Source organism: Cheilinus undulatus, linkage group 13 (assembly GCF_018320785.1).
Source record: "Cheilinus undulatus linkage group 13, ASM1832078v1, whole genome shotgun sequence".
In the NCBI taxonomy this organism is placed as follows: Eukaryota; Metazoa; Chordata; class Actinopteri; order Labriformes; family Labridae; genus Cheilinus; species Cheilinus undulatus.
Genome location: NC_054877.1, coordinates 36489301 through 36512031, shown reverse-complemented (window position 1 = coordinate 36512031; position 22731 = coordinate 36489301). Strand labels below are relative to the sequence as shown.

At 39.1% G+C, this 22731-nt stretch overlaps 1 protein-coding gene across 6 annotated transcripts in view; it reads right to left on the bottom strand.

Moving 5' to 3' along the window:
- The window catches only part of tnk2b (tyrosine kinase, non-receptor, 2b), a 96846-nt gene that overhangs the window by 10220 nt on the left and 63895 nt on the right, over positions 1–22731 (bottom strand). For 4 of the 6 annotated variants that reach the window (XR_005992716.1, XM_041802356.1, XM_041802358.1 and 1 more), the window contains 13 exons: positions 22323–22393; positions 17302–17571; positions 16842–16994; positions 14278–14441; positions 11816–11935; positions 11067–11193; positions 9410–9556; positions 8409–8503; positions 7745–7939; positions 5822–5913; positions 5026–5148; positions 4292–4719; positions 1004–2164 (listed from right to left, as the gene is read on the bottom strand). Coding sequence is in view for 5 of the 6 variants with exons in the window: in XM_041802356.1 (XP_041658290.1) it covers positions 1004–2164; positions 4292–4719; positions 5026–5148; positions 5822–5913; positions 7745–7939; positions 8409–8503; positions 9410–9556; positions 11067–11193; positions 11816–11935; positions 14278–14441; positions 16842–16994; positions 17302–17571; positions 22323–22393 (3146 nt within the window). In the remaining variant the exon portion in view is untranslated. The remainder of the gene's footprint in view (positions 1–1003; positions 2165–4291; positions 4720–5025; positions 5149–5821; positions 5914–7744; positions 7940–8408; positions 8504–9409; positions 9557–11066; positions 11194–11815; positions 11936–14277; positions 14442–16841; positions 16995–17301; positions 17572–22322; positions 22394–22731) is intronic. The other 2 variants (XM_041802359.1, XM_041802361.1) reach the window with 1 other exon arrangement.

Genomic DNA, 22731 nt, shown 5'->3' with positions numbered 1-22731 from the left:
AGGCAGTTCCTTTGAACTCATCTTGGTTTTTTGTTCTGATATGCATTGCCAGCCGTGAGGCCTTCTATAGAAAGGTGTGTGCCTTTCCAAATGATGTCCAATCACTTCATCATCACTTCATCAACATCTCAGCAACAATCAAGAGAAATTGGAGGAACCTGAGCTAAATTTCAAGTTTTTCAAAGGGACTGAATACTGTCACTGTGATATTTCAGTTTTGTTGTATTTTTCAAAAATGTGCAAACATTTCTAAAATTCTGTTTTCATTTTGTCATGATGGGTAACTGAGTGAAGATTAATGAGAAAAAAATGTTTTGTTTTTTTTACTGCAGCATTAAACATCAACATAAGAAATTGCATTTAAAAGTTCTGTATTTAATTTGAACAAATTTGAGTTGCTTTCTGAATGTGTCAGCAAAAACAAAATGCTCTGTTTTCATAGTTGCAAACAAGGTATTAAATGCATGAGCAAAAAATAAAAACTACCCTCTAATGCCCCCTTATGTTCAGGGTACATATATCAAAGTGAGTACACCACGATATGGATGTACAGAATCGGTCAACAAAGTGTGAAAAATCCATCAAACCTTGTTCCAATTAAACTCTGTTGCTACTATTTAACATTTAAAGCCTTCTTAATGAAGAAATCTTACATGATCACATCAGACAGTGCCATGATATTTTAGTTCTTAACTGCATGATGAAGAAATTACTTCACATTAATGCAGATTTATGCTTTAATTTCAATGATAGAAAAGCTGATTGCAATTTTATGGGGTGTTCACATCTTAATTAATTAAAAGCAATCAAAGTACCATCAAAAGGACATGGGGTCAACTGTATATTGCATGTAAAAAACCTCATTTTAGATATTTTACATCCATCACGAGAAGGAAAGTGATCAGGCTTTGCATTTTAATGACTGAAGTAATAAATAAAATGTTTCAGCACATGATTGAATATACAGTGTAATGAGAAGCTGCACAAAGTAATCCGTCCTTACCATTTTGACCCTGTCAGCCGAGTTCCCTCCTCCATCCGTCCTGGTACAGGAACCAGGACCCACAGGTGCTGTCAGCCCTTCTGAACAGACACGAGGGAGACTAACTGATGTCTTCATCCCTGACCGTGGAGCCCCCAGACTACTGTTATTGTTAGAGGAGAAGTTAGCCTTCAGCTCTCCAGGCTGGGCGTGCCCCTGCAGGGTCTGTCCACTGACCACCATGGGTCTGACGGTGGCCATGTTGGCTTGCCGTACTTGCCGTTCCTCTGTGGCGCTTGAAGGGAGACTCTCTGCCTCCCTAAAGAAGCGGTCATAGCGGTCGAGGTACTGCGGCCGCTCAGGTAGAAGGTAATAGTGGGTGTTACTGACTTTACGCCCATCTCGTACGATTGGGAGGATACAGGGACCCTTACTCGTTGCATCCTTGCCCTGCGCCTGGGCCTGGATCACTTTGGGTGCCGCATATTTGGGGTCTGAAGCGAAGCTGTGCGTAGTGGGCATGAGTTTACCCGGAGAGGTGGAGAGGTAGGAGCCATAGGTGTGCGTGGAAGAGCCAGAGGTGGTAGGGCTGATGGAGTATACCCTCTGCTGCGGGGAGCCTACCACCAGAGTCATGGGGCTGGGAGTCCTGGAGCCCGGCTGGGACAGAGGGTCTCTGGGGGGGATCTGAGGAGGTCGTTCCAACTCCAAGCCTGAAACCTCATCTGTGGTGTCAGCTGGAGTTGGTGACAGAGAGAGATCCCTCGACCAGCGGGAAGAGGAGTAGTCGCCTCTTTTTACAGGGCGAGGGGGGATGGGAACACGAGGGGGGATCTGAGGTTTTTCCTCAGTGGGGGAGAGGATGCCCTGCTGGGGTCCCTCCTCGGTTTGTGGAGTCTGGGGGCAGGAGGTAGAGGTTTGGGGTGGTACAGCACTTCCTGTTGGTACATTGAGCCTCCTCATGCATTCCTGCTGCAGCTCCTGGAAAATCTCTGCTGACTGGGAGAAGGAGGTGGTCATGTTCTGGCTCTGTTTGCTGGGGAGGAAGAGGTTGTCTTCCAGTCCGGGTCTGTCTGAAACCCTGGAGACCAAAACTTCACCCTCCACCTTCTGAACAGCAGAAACAGCACTGTCACTCATCTCCTCTTCATGCTGCTGCTCTGAGCTGTTGATGGAGCTCACCTTTGGAGAGGAAATTGACAAAAACATCAGTATTTTGGGTTGTAAAGGAAAAAGATTGAGTCAAAAGATTACAATTTCAACCGTGATTAATCTCAGAATATCTGTAGTGAATAGTAATAAATTGCATCGTTTTTTTCCATTTTAAACTTCTGCTATTTTGAACATTCTGTCCTCTGCTTTTGAAGATCAGGTCATCCTTTAAAAGAACCCATCCTTGCGGCCCCCCCTTCTATTCCAGTTACTCATTCACACCACACGACCCACTTTTGGGACCCAACCCACCAGTTGAGAACTACTGCTTTAACATGTGTCTTAAGGATTGACATTTGTCTATTGGTTCACCCTAAATCTTTAAATTGTGTTTTAACGATTGAAGGTTTTGGTGTGAACTACATTTAAATATTGGTATACAAGTCACAGTTAAATGGAACCAAACCAGGTCAGATAAATGTTGGAGAAAATGTGGACAGCTTATAGGCAATCATACACATATTCTGTGGTCACGTCCAAAAATAACTGCATACTGGAGAGATGTATTTGATGCTTTCAACTAAGTTTTTCATCATGAGATACCCAAAGACCCAACGGTTGTTCTCCTTGTTGTACTACCTGAAAACATCAGCAGAGATAAATCATATTAACTCCAAATCCTTTTAGTAGCAGCCATAAAGTGTATTACAATCAGATGGTTCAACCTAGAACCACCATCATATAATGTCTGGATTCAGAAGGTACTAGTTATATGAAATGGAAAAAATCACACATGCCTTGTGGCTTCAGACACCAAAACTTATAAAGAGATGGGCACCTGTAATGCCTCTGGTACTGCAATAATTTGGCAGAGTTCTTACCTGATATAATATAATCAAGCAGCAGACCTCTAGGAACTAGATGGTGTGTAAACTTTTAAAAAGGTCGGAAATTTCCTAGGGCGCTGATTTTAAAACAAACAATAACATTTTAAACTAGAAAAGCACTCGGAGAGCGCAGACCTCCGCCATTAGCCCTATCTCCCAATAGTGAAGAACCCTTAAAAAATTCCTGGATCAGTCCCCATGTGCCCCCCACCACGGCAGTCACTGATTACTCCCTCCCCGGTAGGGTGTAAACATGGTGAGGCAAAGCACTGGCTTCGCTATGGGTGCCAACAGATGCACCCATGGTCTTACCGGACAACTGGAAGTCATGGCAGAGGGTGAATATTCCTCTATTCCTCCCAGCATTGTGAATATTCTCGCTAAAATTCACTGTCTTTCTCTCTGTTTCGCTCCGACTTGTCTCCTCGACCAGGTGTGCGTCTCTCAAACTCTATAAACTCCAAAACTTTGAATAGAAACACACCCAAAAACTGCTGCTAGAATTGAAGCTACTCATGTCCGCCATCTCCTGGTGTCAAGTGGTAACAGCGCAGACCTCCACCATTAGCCCTATCTCCAAGTAGTACAGAATCCTTAAGAAAATTTGTGAATCCAGACAGTAATCCAGATCACTCCCAAAATCAAATCAGTTCTTCCTTATGCCATTTCTGACATTTCCTGAAAATTTCATCAAAATCCGTCCGCAACTTTTTGAGTTATGTTGCTAACAAACAAACGAACAAACTAACAAACTAACAAACCCACCCGATCACATAATCTCCTTGGCGGAGGTAATTATGTCTAACAGTCAAGATCATTTACTAGGAGAGGTTCAATCAGGTGTTTTTAACTTTTTTGAAATATACTGAAGGCAGGATGTTCAACCCGGCTGTATAATGTTCCAATAACTGGGAAAATTCCCAATCTGAAATGTTAAATAGACTAAAGTTTGTATAGCACTCTTCCTGTTGTCTGACTACTCAAAGTACATTTACACCACAGGTCACGATGAACAACCTTCTCGATGCAACACACCAACTCCACTTGCTGATCCACATACGTCTCATGATATGTTTTTATGATTTCTTTGTGCTATTTCAATTAAATTACAGGGTTTCCGTGTTTCAAATCAAATCATCAAATTCTCTTTTAATTTACATTTTAAACACAATCTCAACCTTTTTGGAATTGGAATTGAACAATTTAAACATGGTTAGATTTTTTAAGGGGGGTTGAAAATTAAAATCTTCTCTATCACCTCCTACCGTACCTCCATGTCATCTTCATCTTGAGCTACATCGTCATATGCCGGGGGCGGAGGTAAAGGTCGAGCATCCCAGTCCACCACGGGCGTAGGGTGAAGGGGGCGAGGCAGGGATCTGGATGGACTTTGAGGCGGAGTCCGGTCCAGGATGTTCTCGGCCTCCAAAACTAGCCGTGCCAGTGAAGGAATCTGAACTTCCACCACAGGGGAAGGGGAGGGTGTGGGTGGGGGGAACTCCTCCCCAAAGTCAATAAGGGACACCTCACTGTGGGTGTTGTAGCCTGAAGTCCGGCCTCCCCCCTGTTTGGAGGCAGAGACCCACGCAGCAGGTTTGAGTTTTAAGCCTTTGACTGAACCAGTTTTCCGAAGTGATAATCTTTTTAGTCCAGCTGAAGTCAGATCTTCATCATCGTTTACTGGATCATAGCAAGGCTCTGGAGGATTAAGAAAAAGCACATTAATTTCATGAATTTACTGAAATAAGAGCCAAAGTGACACCTAAGCTCTTTAAAATCATGTCACATCACAAAACAAGGGACACACTTCACTCCAAAAAAAGCCTCCAGGGTGTGAGTTAGTCCTACAGTGCACAGCAAAGACATTGCACACCTGTTAGAGGGAAACAACAGGAGGAAAGATGGAGAGACGACAGTGTTGAGACAGGAAACAGAAGTAGACAAAGGGATCACTGCAAAGACAGGCAGAGGAGAAACAAAACCATGTACTGTGGATGGATGTACCTTTGAGGAGTGGAGCTAGGAGGGAACAGAGAGGGCAGGAGCAATGTGTGAGGAGCTGCTGAGGGAAACCAGACTTACTCTTGATAAACACAGCAGGCTGAGGAGGCCGGGGAGGAGGCTCCTCTGGAAAAGTAAGAGCAATTACCGCAGCCGCAAAGAAAAAACAGAGAAAAGAAAAGACAGCAGCAGAGAAAGGAAGATTAGGGGGCAGAAGCTGGAAGCAAATATTAGATTGTATAAGAACGCTTGGCCAGGAAGTGCTACAAAAAATGAAAAGCAAGCTGAGTGTTAGATGTATTTTCCCAAAGCAAGACCCGCACAAATCTAAACCCACAATCAAAGCTAGGCTCTAAAATAGATGGGTAGCTTCATAGCTTAATGGGGAATCAGATGATTTTGCATGCAGTCTAAAGGTATGCTGAAAAGAGTATCAAGAAGACCAAACTAAAGATGAACTCTTCATATTTTTCAATTGCTTTATGCTTGTTTACATCAGTCATAAGAATGAAACTATTTTCAAACACTGATATATTGAGAAGTACCTGCAATGGATCTATATGATAAAAAACACCCTGGGCTCCTTTAAAAAACGAAACTTGCATGGCGATTGGCCAGCAAAAGCTTTGACTTTTGGCACCAAAGCTAGAGTAAATACTTGATGCCAATTAAGGTCTTTAAACCCAAAGATAGCTGATAATGAAGCATCTTACTTTCATGTTTATCTTTCACATCTGCCAGTACCCATTTTCCCATTTGCTGCTTATTTTACAGCTTAATTTGGAGCCTTTTAACTCACTTCTTGCTCGTCCTGGGAGCTGCGTGGGACGAGCAGAATTGAGGTCCACACCGAGGACATCTGGCGGGTCCATGGGATTCCCCAGATACAGACTGAAGGGTAGAGGAAGACAAACTTCATAACAAACAATGTCAAAGCACAGAATTAAACCAACGTAGCTGCTGTAATGCTGTCAAATGCTGATAGAGTTTTATACAGTGTGCTCCTGCCACCTATTGGTTAGAGTGCATTATTGCACCTGACTTTTCAACCCTTTACAGGGCACTCATTAAAATACTTGGAAAATCTAAATTTAAGTTCTAGCATATAATTGGTGGGCATTCCAAACCGTTCTATTTGCTGTTATCACGCATTATATTTTTCATTATCATGGTGAAAATCAGTGAAGTGGCCAGATATGGGGCCGTGTCCGTTTATGGTGAAAAAAAAAAAAAAATTTCATAAAGTGTATGCAGATTAAAATGTTAATCATGGAAAACAAACACAAGTTTCATCTAATGAGTATTTACTTACAGATCAAAAAGTTATCTTAATAGTAAATATTCATTTGACAAGACATGGTTAGGTTGCAGTCATGAGGCACACAAAAAATAAAAAAACTGATGTATGCCATTTAAGTTTAACAATACAGTAATACTCTTGTAGAAGTGACAAAAATCTCATATACTTAATTATTTCTACCATATATTTTTTTTTGTAATTCCACCAGAAAACATAAGAAACATCACTAATATTAAATGTCTGAATCAATTCAAGCAAAAATAAAGTTCACGGGAAAAATAAAAAGTGATACAAACTACGAAAGTATAATAAAGCTGTTAGAAGAAAAAACAACCTATTTGACTTTTTATACTTTGAAAATTTCTATAAATTAGTCTAATTTACCACTGGATCACTCTTTGTTTTTTTTTTAAACCTGTGAAAACTTCACACAACACTATAGAGTACTTTTTTCCTACATTACAATAAGTAATTGTTCAAGAAAACCCTCTTAGTATGACTGCTACATGAGCTGGTCACATGTCTTAGCTCAGTGGTTTTCAACTGGTGGGTCGGGACACTAAAGTGGGTTGTGGAGCAATTTTCAGAGGGTCGTGACAAGGTGTCTGAAAAAAAAATGGTGGCAAAAGTCCTAAAGTCCTTGGACATGCATCGATACCTATTATTTTACCCTGTTTTACTGTGAAATTGGTTAAATTTAATTTTTTTGATAAATATTTCAACTAATTAATCTCCTTTACTTGAAATAAATGGCTCCTTTTTCAATGATAATGAAGTAATTTCACAAGTTCTCTGGACAATTGGCAAAAATTGATACATGATGATGGGGAAAGAGGGTGTAACATTCGTCAGTTTAATCCCTTTTCTTTTTTATATCAGATGTTGAGGCCGGACCAGTTGAGATCCACTGGTTTAGCTTAGACAATGGGCATTTGTCCAAATATGTTTCCTCTGTTTTTCAAGCCAAAATTTGAGTAATTGCTAGAAATCCTACACCTATCATGACATTCAGCATTACAATTTATTTTTACAATAGATTTTGGAAAAATATCATGGTTAGTTAGGATCTTAGGGCCATTTGTTTGGATCCTAAAGAGATGTAAAACTGCATTTTGCGAGTTCTAGAGGTAACAGGAAGTTTGAGAAGCTCTGGGCCGCTGCTGATTGGTCAGATGGTGTGATGTCACTTTCCTTGACACTGACTGATCTCCACTGAATATTTAAGAAAATCATCCTGGTTCTACTAAATCACTGAGAGTGACGGAGATCTACCAAAGTGACCATATAGGGTTCCTTGCCCAATAAAGGATTAAAACTGTCACTATGATGCCTTTTTGTAAAGCAAAAACCAGACTACAGTCTCTCTGGGTGTACTGTGGTTCATGCAGAACTTAAAGTCAGTTCACTCAAACTGGCCCTTACTCATCAATCCTGTCAGGATAGCCCCAGCAGCGATGAGGGTTGCTGTCTCCATGTCCTGTGTGGATGAAGCTGTTCTTGAGTGGCCGGCTGATGTCGTGAGCCGACAAACCTGCGACTGATGTGACCACATTTCTGGGAAACTGTCCCACCTTCAGGGTCCGTTTGTTTTGACCACGCCACCAGTAGTTCTCTGCCCTGAACCAGAAAGAAATACAGAGAATGACTCCAACCTAATGTAGCAGCAGCTTTATTTGGTATCATAGATAAAAAGCATCCTACTCTAAGGAAAAGACAAAAAAAAGTATCGTCTTAACATGTGGCTTAGTGACTTGATAAATTTCATACAGTTAGAAAAGATAAAATACTCACTGAGCGACTAAATTTTACTCTATGGGATCTTTAAGAATATAAGTCCACATGGATTACAATAACTACAGTTTCTCCACCTCTTTTGCCTTTACATTTCAGTGTCACTTCCTAAACATTTAATGTACGACTTTAACCTTCACCTGTATTGATATGTGATATTTTAAACTTACATTAGAGTCTAGATTAGACTGGCAGACCTGTTTTCCCTCACATTTATCTCCATATGATAAAATAGTTTTTGCATGTATTCCTTCTGTGTCTCTTGTTATAAATAGGATTATGAATGGACACCCACCTCCCCTCTATGATAGTGATGACATCATTAATCTGGATGTGCAGTTTGTCAGCCTCATCAAAGTCCTGCAGAGCACACATGTCTGTAGGCATGGTCTGAAAAACACAAACATGCTCCTTAAGAATGAGGTTCATTTGCAAGCAGGGCAACATTCTAATTGAGGGCACTTTTCAGTTTCTGCCTTTCATTTATTTCACTAGGGGGCACTATTTTTCCATTTTTCAGTTATAACCTGCAGAGCGAAGACTGGCATTTCTTCACTAAATGTGTAATATTTACAATCAAGTTTCTGTTTTTTTTAACACTAGAACCACCTGGGATCTCTACATACCTAAAACAGCCAACAGGTAAAGTGTGTCCATTATTGAGGTGCACTGATTTTCACACAGAGCACTGATCAAGAACAATTAATTAACCACAGACACTGAACCGCTGATTGATCACACAGAGAAAAAAGGATCACTGTCGGCTGATGATCGATCGTATTAGGACTGATCGCTCAGTCCTTTAAACCTCACCACCACCAGATTCTTCTTCAGTGAAAAGACTGAGCCAATCTATTGACATTTCATAATAATGAATGTCTTATTTTGCCTGTGTGTCCGTATTGAAGGTTGATCTGTGACTCCTGATCAGGCAGTGTGACAAGGTTTTCCCATGACAGAATCTAGTGTTTATCTACTGGGGTGAAACAAAACAGAGGGAAAATCGATGCTTTTTCATGGGGTAAATATTGGTTGTATTGGCAGTTCTGGGTATAAATGTCCATTTTAAAAATCTGGATTCATTAAAGCAATTTTTAACAACAGCAGGTGCTGCAACAAACGTAAGGAAAAGTCAAAGATTGACAGACTTTAAAATATGATCAATACAAAGTTAGACACAATTAAACAAACAGCCTTGGGTAAATTTTACCTAATGGCAGTTCTAGTGTTAAAGACAGAGACAGAGAAGTGAAAAACTCATGAAAACCAGTCTTTTTCATTATAAATCTCTCATACCTCCAGCAGAAACTCCCGCAGGGCGACAAACGTGGGTCTGTCATCTGGTTTCTGAGCCCAGCACTGCAGCATGACATTATAGATATCCTGCGGGCAGTCCTCAGGCTTAGGAAGGCGTTCACCTTCTTTATCAATCTTGTGCAGAATCTATAGATGTATATAGGATGAAGAACAGAGTAACAGTGAATGAGTATTAAAGGGCATGGTATAAAAAATATATATTAAAAAAACATGCTTTGTTTTAGCAAAGACAATGGCTAAAAACTTGAGCAGGGTAAACAGCTGTATTTTAGAAAACAATAACACCGCCATAGTGACCACCTAGATTATGATGTGGAGAAGAGGTTTATAATTTAAGAAAATGTCAAAGAACTTTATATAACAAACTTTTAAGAGCTTAAGCTAGCATCACACAGCAGGTGGGCAGTGTAATGCTTTGTTAAAGCTCCGTAGAAAATTGCATACACTAAAAGTTTATAAAGAAGTCAAAAGGCAGAGGTTTAATGCTTCTCTTATTGTAAAGCCGGCTAATAGCCGCACATAAGCATGGGTGCACAGAGACGCTAAGCTCATGTGCAGTTATTTGGGAAAAAAACACCCCATTCATTCAAGTTGGGATTATAGCATTAAGCATCTAATGACTAGGTTGATAACAGCAGAGCATAAATAGAGTGAAGATCAACCTACTGTCTGTGAGAGCTAATGGAAGTGCACTGCAGATCAAAAACAATTCCACCTCTGAATGACTTAGAAATAAATAATGATAAATGACATTTAAACAAGGTTAGTAAATATTACTTTGACATTGCTAATGCTACGCCATGACCAGGAGTTAAATCAGTCTGAGGATCTCAACTGCTTTTGTTTAATCCACGTGTGGCATACGCATGTCTAGGATGTGTGTTGCTGTTGTTTTCTTAGGGTTTTCTTCAGTCAGAGAGAAAACTTAATCAGGGTGGTGCTTGAATGAAAGTGTCAATGTTGCCTTTAATTAAACACATGCGTCTGTTATTCTAAATATTTCACACTGACTGTCAGAATCCTTGCAGGCAGGATTTACATGAGCTGCAGGAGTGGGCAGAGGCGGGATTAAGAAAAGAGTCCTGCGCAAGACTCATACGTTAGTAACTAGAGTGCAGTTTTTGAGAAATATGTCAGGCTTTTGAAAGGTTGTTCTAAAACAATATCTAGGTTTTACAGAGTTTTTTCAAGTAGCTTTAGGTCTAAATAGGTTAAAGAAGACTATTACTTCTCCACTGTGATGATAATGTATGTCAGCATATTCTAATAAATTAAAGTACTGATAGTGCATTAATATGAGTGCTTTAGATTTATACTAATTTTACAATATGGCCACTAAAATTAGTTCACAGGAAATATGTTTTGACTTAGAGTAACATCTAAAATGTAAGGACTTTATTTGACTAAAGCTTGACTTTAACACATTTTTTGCAGCATCTAGACTAAAACTTTAAAGGTTAAAATGACTCAAATGTGACTAGAACTAAAGAACATTGTAATTTAAAGACTAAAAAAGAGACTCAATTTAAAATATATACCAAAATTCAAACTGTTGTGAATAAACATCTGTATAAATTAAGCTTTAAGATATAAATTAATATTTTCAGAGTACTTTTGATCATTTTGGTGTTCATACCTGGCTCCCATTAAGGCCCAGCCATGGCTCCTGTCCATGTGTGAACATTTCCCAGAGCGTGACTCCAAACATCCATGTGTCTGTAGCATGGGAGAACGTTCTGGTCTTCAGACTTTCTGGGGCACACCTGCAGCAAGGGACACAACAAACCTTAGCATACATAATCAATATCAATATCATATAGTCAATCAATATCAAAATCAATAGTGTGCTAATCTGTATTTTGTGCTAGGAATTGGTAAATTTTTCAGTATGGCTACTGAAACCTTTAAGGCATTTTTAAATGGTACAATAACTTTTCAAACTACATGGTTTAAATATACCTGTACACATCATATGTTTCTATGAATGGCTGCTAGTTGTCTATCAGAAACTCTATTAACTGTGCTGCAGTATGTTCTGACACTGTTAAGAAAACATATTTTTTAATATTGTTTTTTCTGATTAAATAAATGTTCAGTAAAAATGTAAAAATAAAAAAGTAAAAGACTACTAGATGAATGAAGGGTGAAAAGCATAAAGGCTTATTACCCTGTGGCGTGTTTTTAAGTACAAACATCCAGCCAGCATTGTTTCATAAGAATTATCAGCCCGGCTGGTATGCAGCTGTGACTGATCGCGTTTCTCTGTGGAATTTTTCAGCAATAAAACAAATCTGTTCCCACCCTAACCCTAAACCACACAACTCCAGCACTGGATGACATCTAGGTCCAGCTGGGCTCTCATTGTGTTGTTCTCAGTACACCCACCATGCAAAGGGGACCTTTCGGTGCTCCTGCATGACGTAGTGCTCGTGATTGTTGGGCAGCGCCCTCATCAGGCCAAAGTCACCGATCTTTACTCTGTGAGCCGAGGCCAGCAGGATGTTCCTGCAGAGATAGAGAGAGAGAGAGAGAGTCAAGTCTGAATTACTTTCTTGACACCACAAGTTTGAAACGATACAATCACAGTTACACACATGAACGAGCGTATTGAAAAGTCCTGGAGCTTTATAAAAACAATACAGATCTATTCTGACAATTTTGACCTAAAGCTGCTGACAGCAGAAGAGAGAATACTGACTTAATTGCACAAATACACTGACAATTTTATACTTTTTGTAAGAGCAAAGCTGCATTTTTTTGCTGCCATGATACCGAAACAGGAGCAATGCTGTTTCACTTTAACCAGAGTCATATCTAACTTTAAAATTCTATTACTGTCCCACAAAATACTGTAAAGTACTGTAAAGTTCAGATTAATCTCATAACTTAACCCTTTCTAACACTGCAGGGCAAATCCAAGGCACAGCTGTTTCCATCATTTAGTCATACATAAACAACTTAAAATTAGTTTAAGAAGAGAAAACAAGTATTGAATCAAACTAAGGGTTTGATAAGGTGTCAAACTGTATCAACATTCAAAGTTAGCATAAATAAATTTGAAAACCAGAACCTTTAATGGGTCAATAATAAGCACTGTGCACTTTCTGTATTTACTCAGGGTGTTGTTGGTCAACAGTGCTTAATCCTGCAGCCATCACAGGAAATAAAAAAAAAAGATTTTAATAATATTAGGCTTTTATTCTAGAGTCATTGGTTCAAATTTGCAGTTTTCCCTACTCATCACCAAATTTCAGCCATTTTCCCTAAATTTGACATGAGGAGAATTTGTTTTTTCCTGGTTTGTTATTGGTGCACTATTGTGAAAAAAAATTAAAATCTTATAAAGAAATGGTAATGCATAAAAAAATCAAAGTTGTTGCTCAGTATTAAAATATTTAAGGCTATGATGATCCCCTTCAAGGAAATCCAATTTGCATGTGTAAATAAAAAAAAAACTTCACATTTTGTGTTTTCATGTAATGTGTTTACATTACAAAGTCTTTTTTATTTTGCACTTAAACTGGCACTGAAAGGGTTTAATTCCTAAATATTAATCAATATTTGTTATTCATGATCAGATCTAATCTTACTAAAAATATTTATAAATCTATATTTTTTTCTCTTACTACTTTCTATGTATGCTTTTCAATTGTTGGTCACTTACACCCTGAGTTTAGAAATTCATTAATATCTTAAAATGAAAAAAATAGCAATGCATAGAAATAAAAGCTGCTGCTCATTATTATTATCTTTAAGGCTGTGATAACCCTTTCAAGGAAATTCAATGTGCATGAAGGATATTAAAGAATTTTTCATCTTTTGGGTTTTTTACATCACAAACATCAGGATTTGCACTTAAACTGGCATTTAAAGGGTCAGAATTCCTGAAATCAATCATATTAGCATTAATGATCCATGCTTGATCTTGATTAAAAAAAAAAGGAAAAGAAGTTGTAAAAAATATATAAATGTACATTACTTTAGTATTATATAAGCTGCCATTTTTTGGTCCCTACACCCTGAGTGTTAAAATTAATTTTTCTGTATCTGAGGGTTAAAAAGGAATTTTGGGAATGTTTTTCATTTCAGTCTGATCTGTTACTTTGGGCCATTTGCTGAGGAGAAAAAAAATCTGGTTTTAATAACTGGTTATAACTCTAGCAGGCAGTTGAGAAAACAATAATAATATTTCCAACATTTTAATCCTCTATCCAGCAGGAGTTGTGATGGTCAAATATGCAGTGTTATAAATGTGATCCTTTAAATAAAGGGTTCTATTAATCTCAGCATGTCGTAAACAGTCTGGGTTATGTCCTCTTCTGAACTCAGGCATCTTTCCAAAGCCAACTTCAGGTTTTGATTAGAGGCGTTAAAAATCTGGGACGTGTTAAGGACCCTGAACCTAAACGTCCAGCTTTCAAAACCACAACTTGAGAAATCCTTGCACTGTTTGCCAGGCTGTAATAGCCGTGTGTAGTCACAGCGTTTAAGGAAAACTGACTCACTTTAACCAGCTATTAAGAGTTTCTCAAGCATCTATGCAGCGTAACAGTAAAAGTGAAAGTGATGGATTTGGGCAACACCAAGAACTCAGACCACCCAGTGCAGCTAGCCAACCGGTGACTCATTTTGCTTTTGGGCCAAACCTCCCTGTAATAGCCTGTAAATTTCAGGGTGGAGGAGACTGAGGAGCTATATAAATAATTCAACACACCAATAAAAAAAAATCCAGGAGGAAAAATAGTTTTCATAGAAGGTGTGAAAAATACACCCTCATAAAATCCACGTTTGGACATTTTTATAGCTGCTGAACATAATTCTACCTTAAAAAGTTCTCTGTCACCCACCTGGCTGCCAGGTCCCTGTGGATGAACCTCCTCTGCTCCAGGTAGGCCATCCCACAGGCCACCTGCACAGCGTACTGACACAGAGTGTGGATCAACACGGGACCCTGAGGACGGACACATCGCAGACGCTCCAGCAGAGAGCCCAGAGGAGCCAACTCAGTCACCTGCAGAGGGGGGTGAGAGGGAGAGAAAGTGGGTGAGAAGAGAAAAGTGGGAGTGAAAAGCACAAAACCAGAGGGATAGAAAGAGTGAGAAATAAAAAAGAGACTCTAATCATGCAATGACAATATAAGTCATTAAAAATGCAGGAAGATTTAACAACAGAGCAATGACTAAGCTGTTCCTGTAGACACTTATATTAGCAATAGGAATAAAGTGCATTACCAAGTTCTGGCAATTTAGCCCATCAATGCACCAATCTCTCAACTGAATGAAGCAGACCATCAAAAATCCACACTTTTTCAGTAATATTTTCAGTTAAAGAAGTAGAGAAGCAAAAATCAGAATCCATGCTTTCAAAACAGGAGATTTACATAAGCAAAGCCTGCAGAGAATAACTAACCTGACACACCAGATAGACCATTTCAATTATCCGTTGCATAGATATACCACATTAATCTGGCAAAGCTCCCATACAAAGGGTTTAGGAAGGGCAGCACTTTTTTTAAAAATTCCTTGATGGTGATTGGACAAATGTGATGTTTTTCACATTCATTACTGGCCAATCAGAGTGACCAAATAAAATTGAGGTTGTACACATGGGCAGCTCTGGTACAAAACCAAGAAATGCTTTCATGGTTTCTTGGCTCTCTGCTTTTGTTAAAATAAAGAAATGTGGTCCAGTTCTGACAAAACTGCCGCCATACTACAGCTACATCGTTACTGCAGCTATTGTAAACACTGGCTTGCAGTTCAACTAAACTCCATCTGTGACGATCGTAAACCAATGGTGGAGCAGGTCTGGAGAAGAGCAAAAACTCCACGATTGTATACTGACTCACATTACAACCCCTACCCCAGTAACTCTCACAGACTCATGCTAAGGCAGGTCAGCACAGCATTGAAAAAAAAAATCCATCATGAAAAGCTTTTAGTGCTCTTTTTTAAATAAAGAAATGTGGTTCAGTTCTAATAATACTTCCACTGTATTATAGCAGCAGCTAAGCTAATTGCTACACTGGTGGTAGCCATTGCTACCAGCTTCCAGTACAACACTGATTTTACCACTGGATAAACTGGGTGGACTCCTAGTCATTTATAAATGGACGATGTCACAACTTTTCAACGATATACATGACTTCAGATGAGAACTAATAGGGCGAATAGTTTCAATTAATTGAAACTACACCGATTTAACCTTAGTACTTGGGTTAATAGAAGTTGAATTAATATATCAGTTTGATTCATTTATAATACAGCCCATAGTTAATTTTAGTTGTCCTGGAGCAAATTCAAAAAATCTAATAAAATTAGGCCTGCTTTACAACATGTGCTTGTATTACATGTCTAAACTGAAACCCAAAATATAAAAAGAAAACATGTTATCAACAAAAATGATCATGGTATTTCAGACAAAGGGATTAAAGCAGCAAACAGCAGCACAAATCTTCGCTTGTTAGTGCTTGTTTGTGTCTGAATGTGAAGATGAGCCATCAGGGTGCCATCCCCTCTCTGCTGCCAGGAGCATTGTTTTTGTATCCTGACCAGGGGCAGAGCCATAGAAAGCCAGGGCTGACCAGGGCCTGCCCTGAAATCTGCTGGGCCACAAAATCCTTAAGAATAAGGCTTTTTGCCTTGTCAAAAGCCAATTATTAAAGGCAAGGAGAAGCGTTTCACAGCGGGTTATTTATTGCACCACAGTAAAAAAAATAACTTGGATTTTTGGAGCCCTGAAGTGTGCAGGATGTCTCCTGTTCACTTGTGTTTCTTCTCTCGGCTCAGCATCTGCCCACTTTGGTTTGGATTTGCATGTTAATACATTCTTACAAACTATCTTGTCTGCCATTAAAGAAAAGAGGTGACCTAGGCTATTTTTTCTTGAAGCATGTCTAAACACTAAGTTTATCATAACCTTCGGTGAAATGGTTTTACTAACTTTAACACACTAAAGTTCAACGATATCAAAGAGGCTCCACTGGCCTTTTGTTATTCTATAGTGGCTGTCAGTGGCAAAAGACTGGGCACCCCTTGTATAAGCACATAGTACATATAGTTTCTACACTTTATCATACTGTTGTCTGCAAATTTTTATGCGAAGTATGTGGAAGAAAAACAATAATGCAAGGAAAAATCCTTGTAATGGAACAAGGCCAAAATGTCAGACCTTATTTTTGTCCAGCATCCACTCGCCCTTCACCCTTCCTGTCTCGCTTCATTCTCCCTCACTTTATTCAATCATGACAACAGCTTTAGCAAGTTTGACCTGATTCACCATAAGGTAATAGTGCTGAGAGGGAGATGTATGTTGATTCTGTGAGGGTGTAAGTACTGCTGCACTTGTTTGCATGTATGTGTTCATGTTTTTCTGTCCTCCCTGTGTGTGGGGGTTTCTGTGTGTCCACTACCATCTTCATTGGGTGTGTGAGCACCACACCGTAGAGGCGAATGAGGTTCTGGTGGTCCAGGGAGTGCATGGCGTTGACCTCACAGATGAAATCCTCCAGAGCGTCAGGTTGACTGAGCACGTCCGTCTTTAGACACTTCACAGCAACATTCAACTGGAAACAAGGAAAAACAATCATTTAAAACGTGTTCATACAACTGTATTAAGCTTGGTGGTGCTCTATTTATGGTGAACACACTTGTATCACACCTGTGCCAACTCATCTTAAAAACAGAATGAGCACAGATTCATGCACCTGCTTTTACTTATAGTCACATCAGCAGAAAATGCAACTAGGCTCAATATTTTATGTAAAATCCATACTATTGTGAACACACTCTGGCTCTTTAAAAAGAGTTGTTGAAATGAAAAACTGTTCATGCATTTCTAACAAAAGTACAGAATATCAGTGTTCTACTTACCACCTTCCCTGCAGGTGTCAGCCACTCTCCTCTCTTCACCACACCAAATGACCCGTCACCAAGCTTCTCAAACAGCGTCAGATCTTTCTCTGGGATGAGGCAGGTCAGAGCCTGCTGCTGCCCATCAAGAGGAGCACCACCACTGGGCTGTATGGAAAGGACCCCCTCTCCCAGGCCCAGAGGAGGCGTAGGAGACAGTTTACGGAAGGAGGAAGCCGGCTGTCCCTGCTGGGGGAAGTCTCCTCCGTCTGGGCGTTTACCACTAAACACCTGGAGAAAAACAGAAGGAGAGAAGAGATGAAGCTTTTCAAGATCACAACATGTTATTATTGTAATGTTGGAATAACTGGTTTTCCCATGATAGTGTGTTAGGTTCTCAAGATTTATAGAAAAGAACCAAAATGTACATGTTATCACAGCAAAACAGTGTACAATAAAACATATATGTGCATATAAGGCTTGTGTTATGATGTGCACTTTAAACTTTTTTGTTTTGTTCTCTCTTTGTTGAGTTAAATGTTTTGTTCTATTCAAGATCCAATTTTTTAATGAAATTGATCTGAGTGATTGAAAATGTTTGGAAATTTGGGTTGTAATATCTAACTAAAGAGATTGTGGATAGTCCTTCTGAGGAGAGACCAGTTGAGAACCACTGCTGTAAAAAAATGTTGATCATTAACCCGACACAGCAGATAGATATTCTATTCTTTCCATTGGGACACGATTCAAATCCATCTTGGCAACAGCTCAAAGTCTGTGTTTGGGAAGGGCAGAACCTTTAAAACATGTGCAGGGTGACTGGATCAGCATTCTGTCAGTCTGACATTTATTAAGGCCAGTCAGAGCAACAAAACATGATGTGGTGGGAGCATGCAGCCCTGGTGAGTAACCTACATAATGCTAGCTGGCAGGCAGCCACTATTGTTGTCCACTATAGGTGGAGCCAGTTGGTGAATCAAAGTCATGCCAAAGCCGGATGGGAGAAGAGCAAAAAAATATTTTCCTTCAAGAAAGCTGTCAGTGTGGTTCTTGTCTTTTCTTTTAATAAAGAATGATCAGAATCAGCAGTGATAAATAAAAAACGGTCACTAAAGCTACATCCAAGCTAATTGCTACACAAGCATGCAACCTGCTCTTAGCTACTGCCTCTTTCCCCTTAAATGACACTGATTGGACCGTCCATTCTCAGACCTGGCACAAATCGTTGGATGGATGTGCCCTATGACACCATGAAATCTGGGCAATCAATCAGCTTTGTTAAGTTAGTTAATCAAAGGTGAGGGTCAAGAAAGTAATTTGGACAATGACACTTTTTTGATCAAACATAAAATGACTACATGAACCTGAAAAATCTTCTAATCAACATTTTAACTCTGGGAACCAAACCAACTAGCATTTAATTTGGCTCAAAAATGGCATTTGAAAAAGAGGGGGGAGAAACAAAGGTACATAAAAAGGTACAAATTTTCCTCCAAGGGTGAAGGAGAAACATTGCCCACAATCCACTGGGAATACCTTATTTCATTGCTAATGGTAGCTTGGGTTTTTTTTTTATCCATCCCCCGACTTAAACTTTTCAAAGACCTTTTTTCTGAGATGCTTTGAGTGTTCATTTGTCTTCTTGGTGTAATGGTAGCCAGGACTACAGATTAACCAGTGACCAGACCTTCCAGACACAGGTGTCCTGCTGCTACAATTGCTCAGGACACATTCACCGCATTCAGGTAATCCCTATTTCCCTAATTGTGAGACTTCTAGCACCAATAGGCTGGACCTCTGTTGATTTAGATCAGTCACTTTAAAGGGGGTTTAATATTTATGCAATCACTTATTTTGCATGACACATTTTTTATTTAATCGATATTCCTTTGAAGAAATCTGTTTTCAGGTTGACATTAAAAAGAGATTTTTACATCAAAAAAGGCTAAATATATAGACTATAATTGGATTATAAAATCAATAAAAGGGTAAAACATCCAAGGGGGTGAATTTTTTTTTTTTTATAAGTGCTGTAACTACAGCCATATGGTCATATGAGCACCATAACGCTAATGTAACATCTGTGCATGATTAATGCACAACACATGATGCATGATTAACTGGAAATGAAACAAGTAATCAACTTTGAATGTTTATCATACGCATGCATACACACCACCAGATGCACACTTATCATAATGGCAGTGAGGGAGAGGTTTCCTGCCTCTTGACTTAAATGTTGATGACACAGAAGCAATGAGTTAGCATTTAGGAAGTAGCCATTATGGAGCACTATTAAATTAAGTGACCTAAATGTTTCTGTGTGCATGATTCTGTCTGTGTTTGTGAATGAATGGCTCTCTATTCACCTAGATTTGAACTTGCATAATGTGCACACTGTTGGAGTAATTGAGGGGAACTTTTGTTAAGCAGCTCAAAAGGAGAATGTTTATCAAAATTTTGGAGTAGAGAAACTGGGGCTGCAGGTTAAATACTGAGGGAAATAATTTAAGAACATTATAATTAACAGTTACAGGATAAGCATTGTGCATGTTTTCTTACAGTATCAAAACAATGATTACCTGGTGTTTTACTCCAATAATATGACATTATTTTTGGCAGACAGACAAGGGTCTTTAAACAGAGGGTGTATCATTAGTGAGAAAAGGTGTAGATAAATCCCTGGTGTGAAACATTTATGTCTGGACAGATATAAACAGTAGCGAGCGGTGTGCGATTTCACATTCATCAGAACCAGACATGACATAATGCTGCAGACCTTTTTAAAAACACCACATCTCTGCGGCCACGGTATGGTTGCAAATAGGAGGCTTGACATTCAGAAGATTCTGACTGTGAGAGCTCAGTGCATGCACACGCTCTCACATACAGGGCTGAGGAAGCAGATTACTCTGCTCATGATGGTGCCAGAGGTGGAAACAGACAGGTGTAATTATAGACGGCAAGAGGCACCGCAACTTCCACTGACAACAGCCAAAACACACACACACACAGTATGGGTAATGCTGCTAAGTATTCCCTCACATGCTTAATACAAGAGAGCCTTCAGTGTTATAGAAATGAAGGTTGCTTCATTCACAAGCTAAATAATCTTAATAATCTTAATCTTTCAGCCTTGATTTAAAGACAGTGAATAAATGAAACAGTCCAATGTTGCTCTGTCTCTTTAAGAGAGCGTCTTTCTGCCTAGAGAGACATTTTTATGAATGCAGCAAGTCTCTGGGTCTGTGTCACTTTCTCTTGTGACTGGACTAAGTGAATGCGTGTGCGTGTTTCTGTGTGTGTGCATGTGTGTGTGACTGCGGACGTGCTCAATCTCATGCGAAGGTTCAAGCTGTCTCGCTCTCTGGAGGATTGTTTGCTGCAGATGTTCGTTAAAAAAAACACTGAACTAATTGACCCTCTCTGTAATCATCAGAGATCTCCACAAAGACAGACTGCTGTTGTTTTACATGCGATGATTTAAAGATTTTTGAAACAAGGCTGTCAGACTTGATTTTGATTCTTCTGCTCAAAGCTTATTTTGGACCTGAGGGCAAAAAGCTGAACAGGCTCGACTTAAGACCCATTTACACTGAAAATGCAACAATTTTACATCTTTTAGTTCATTTTTAAAGCAATGAATGACACAACCAGTCTGATGTATCAAGCATGTCATATAAGGTAATGTTCTTATTCACAAAAGATATGAATGAATATCAGTACAATAGTTTCCCTCTCTCCTCAGTGTACAGCTACTTTTGGTCTATGCCGATGCACAAATGTTTTTAACTAACAACTTGTGCATTTTTGCCAGGTATGCCCCGTGTTGGACTTTTACCGATAAACAATATATTTTCAGTTTTATGTTAGCCAATATCGATTAAACTGCTGATATAAATATGTAGCTCAGACCTAAAACTTCAGTCATTAAAACACATTTTAAGGAATGAGAATGTAAAAGAAAAAGAATTCAGCTGATTTTGGTCTTTTGGTCCTGCCTTAAACCTCACAAACAATCATACATACAGCTATTATTTAAAGCTGATATAAGCCCACATTTGCAGCCATATAAGCTTCATATCTGCTGATAATTTCACGACAGTCTCCCTGCAGTCCAGAGAGCTCGGACGGCCCCTCTTGCAGAGTGTTAATGTGAGATGCCATCTCTGTCAGAACAGAAGTACCATAATTGTACAACATATTTCCAGCAAACATTACTGACTAAGCAACATTTTATAAATAAAAAAGGATTTAAAAAAAGCCAAAGTTCTAATTTGGGGGTAAAATATGAATATGAATATAAGGGCCCTCTGTAGAAGTAGATTTGTGAACAGTGGCTTACTTAAGATTCATTAGCTTTAGCTATTGCTAACAACACAATGTAGTTAATGTTACTACATAAGCCAATGAAGCTAAGTTAGCTTTAGCAATGTGAGCTTTAGCAAATGTAGCTAAAGCTAGCACAGTCATGTAAACAAAGTAGATAATGTAGTTTATGTAGCTTACATAGCAAAAGCAAACTTCATTAGTTAAACTATTGATGAGCTTAGTAAGCTTTAACTACATTAGCTAAGTAGCTCCATCATCTACGTAGTTAAGGCAGCTAACAAAGCTACATGAGCACAGATTGTTTTCATGGAGGACCTGTAAGCAGACTGTTTACTCAGCTTTATTAAATGTTTTGTAATCAGGTTTTTGACTTTTAACTTTTGGTATCCTAACCCTTACCCTAAAATACCCCAAAGTTTATCTGATTTTATTTTAAAAGTTTTAGTGTGTATTTCCATTCTGACAGATGCAGTGTCCCACAGGTCTATGGTTTGCAGGCAGTTCCCTCTTGATATTTAACTTTCTGGGATTATATCAGCTCGTACTGACATCATACAGATGTTAATATTTACAAGACCCAGTTTGAGGTCTCAACAATGCATTATGGGACAGGCAGACGTCACCATGGCGACATAATGTGAAACATACCACGAATCATAATGAATGAGCTCCCTATGTGTGTTGGTTTGATGTCTGTTTATGTTGGTTACCTTGCTCATCCAGGACTTGCGTTTGCACATGGCTTTCCTCCTTTTCACGGCCTCCCACAGTCGTCTCTGTCCTTAAGCAGATGAAAAGGGAAGAAAAAGAAACAGATTGAAAATGAGAGGCAAAAAGATGAGCACTGCAGCTGCTACTTTTGCTCTTACATCAGCAGAGCCAAAGGATATTAACAGAAGGTTAACTTTATTGAATTTCAATTAACCTATCATTTTTAGAGTTGAACTGATGTCTTTGAAATGACAGAGGGTACAAAAACAACCAAGGAGAAGGTGACAGAGAGAGAAATATAGATGGAGGACACATACTATGCATGGGAACAAGCTAAAATGAAAAGAAAAAAGTAACAGGAAAGAATAAAGGCTGTCAAGGCTGGATAAAAGTGATGTGGGAGGAGGA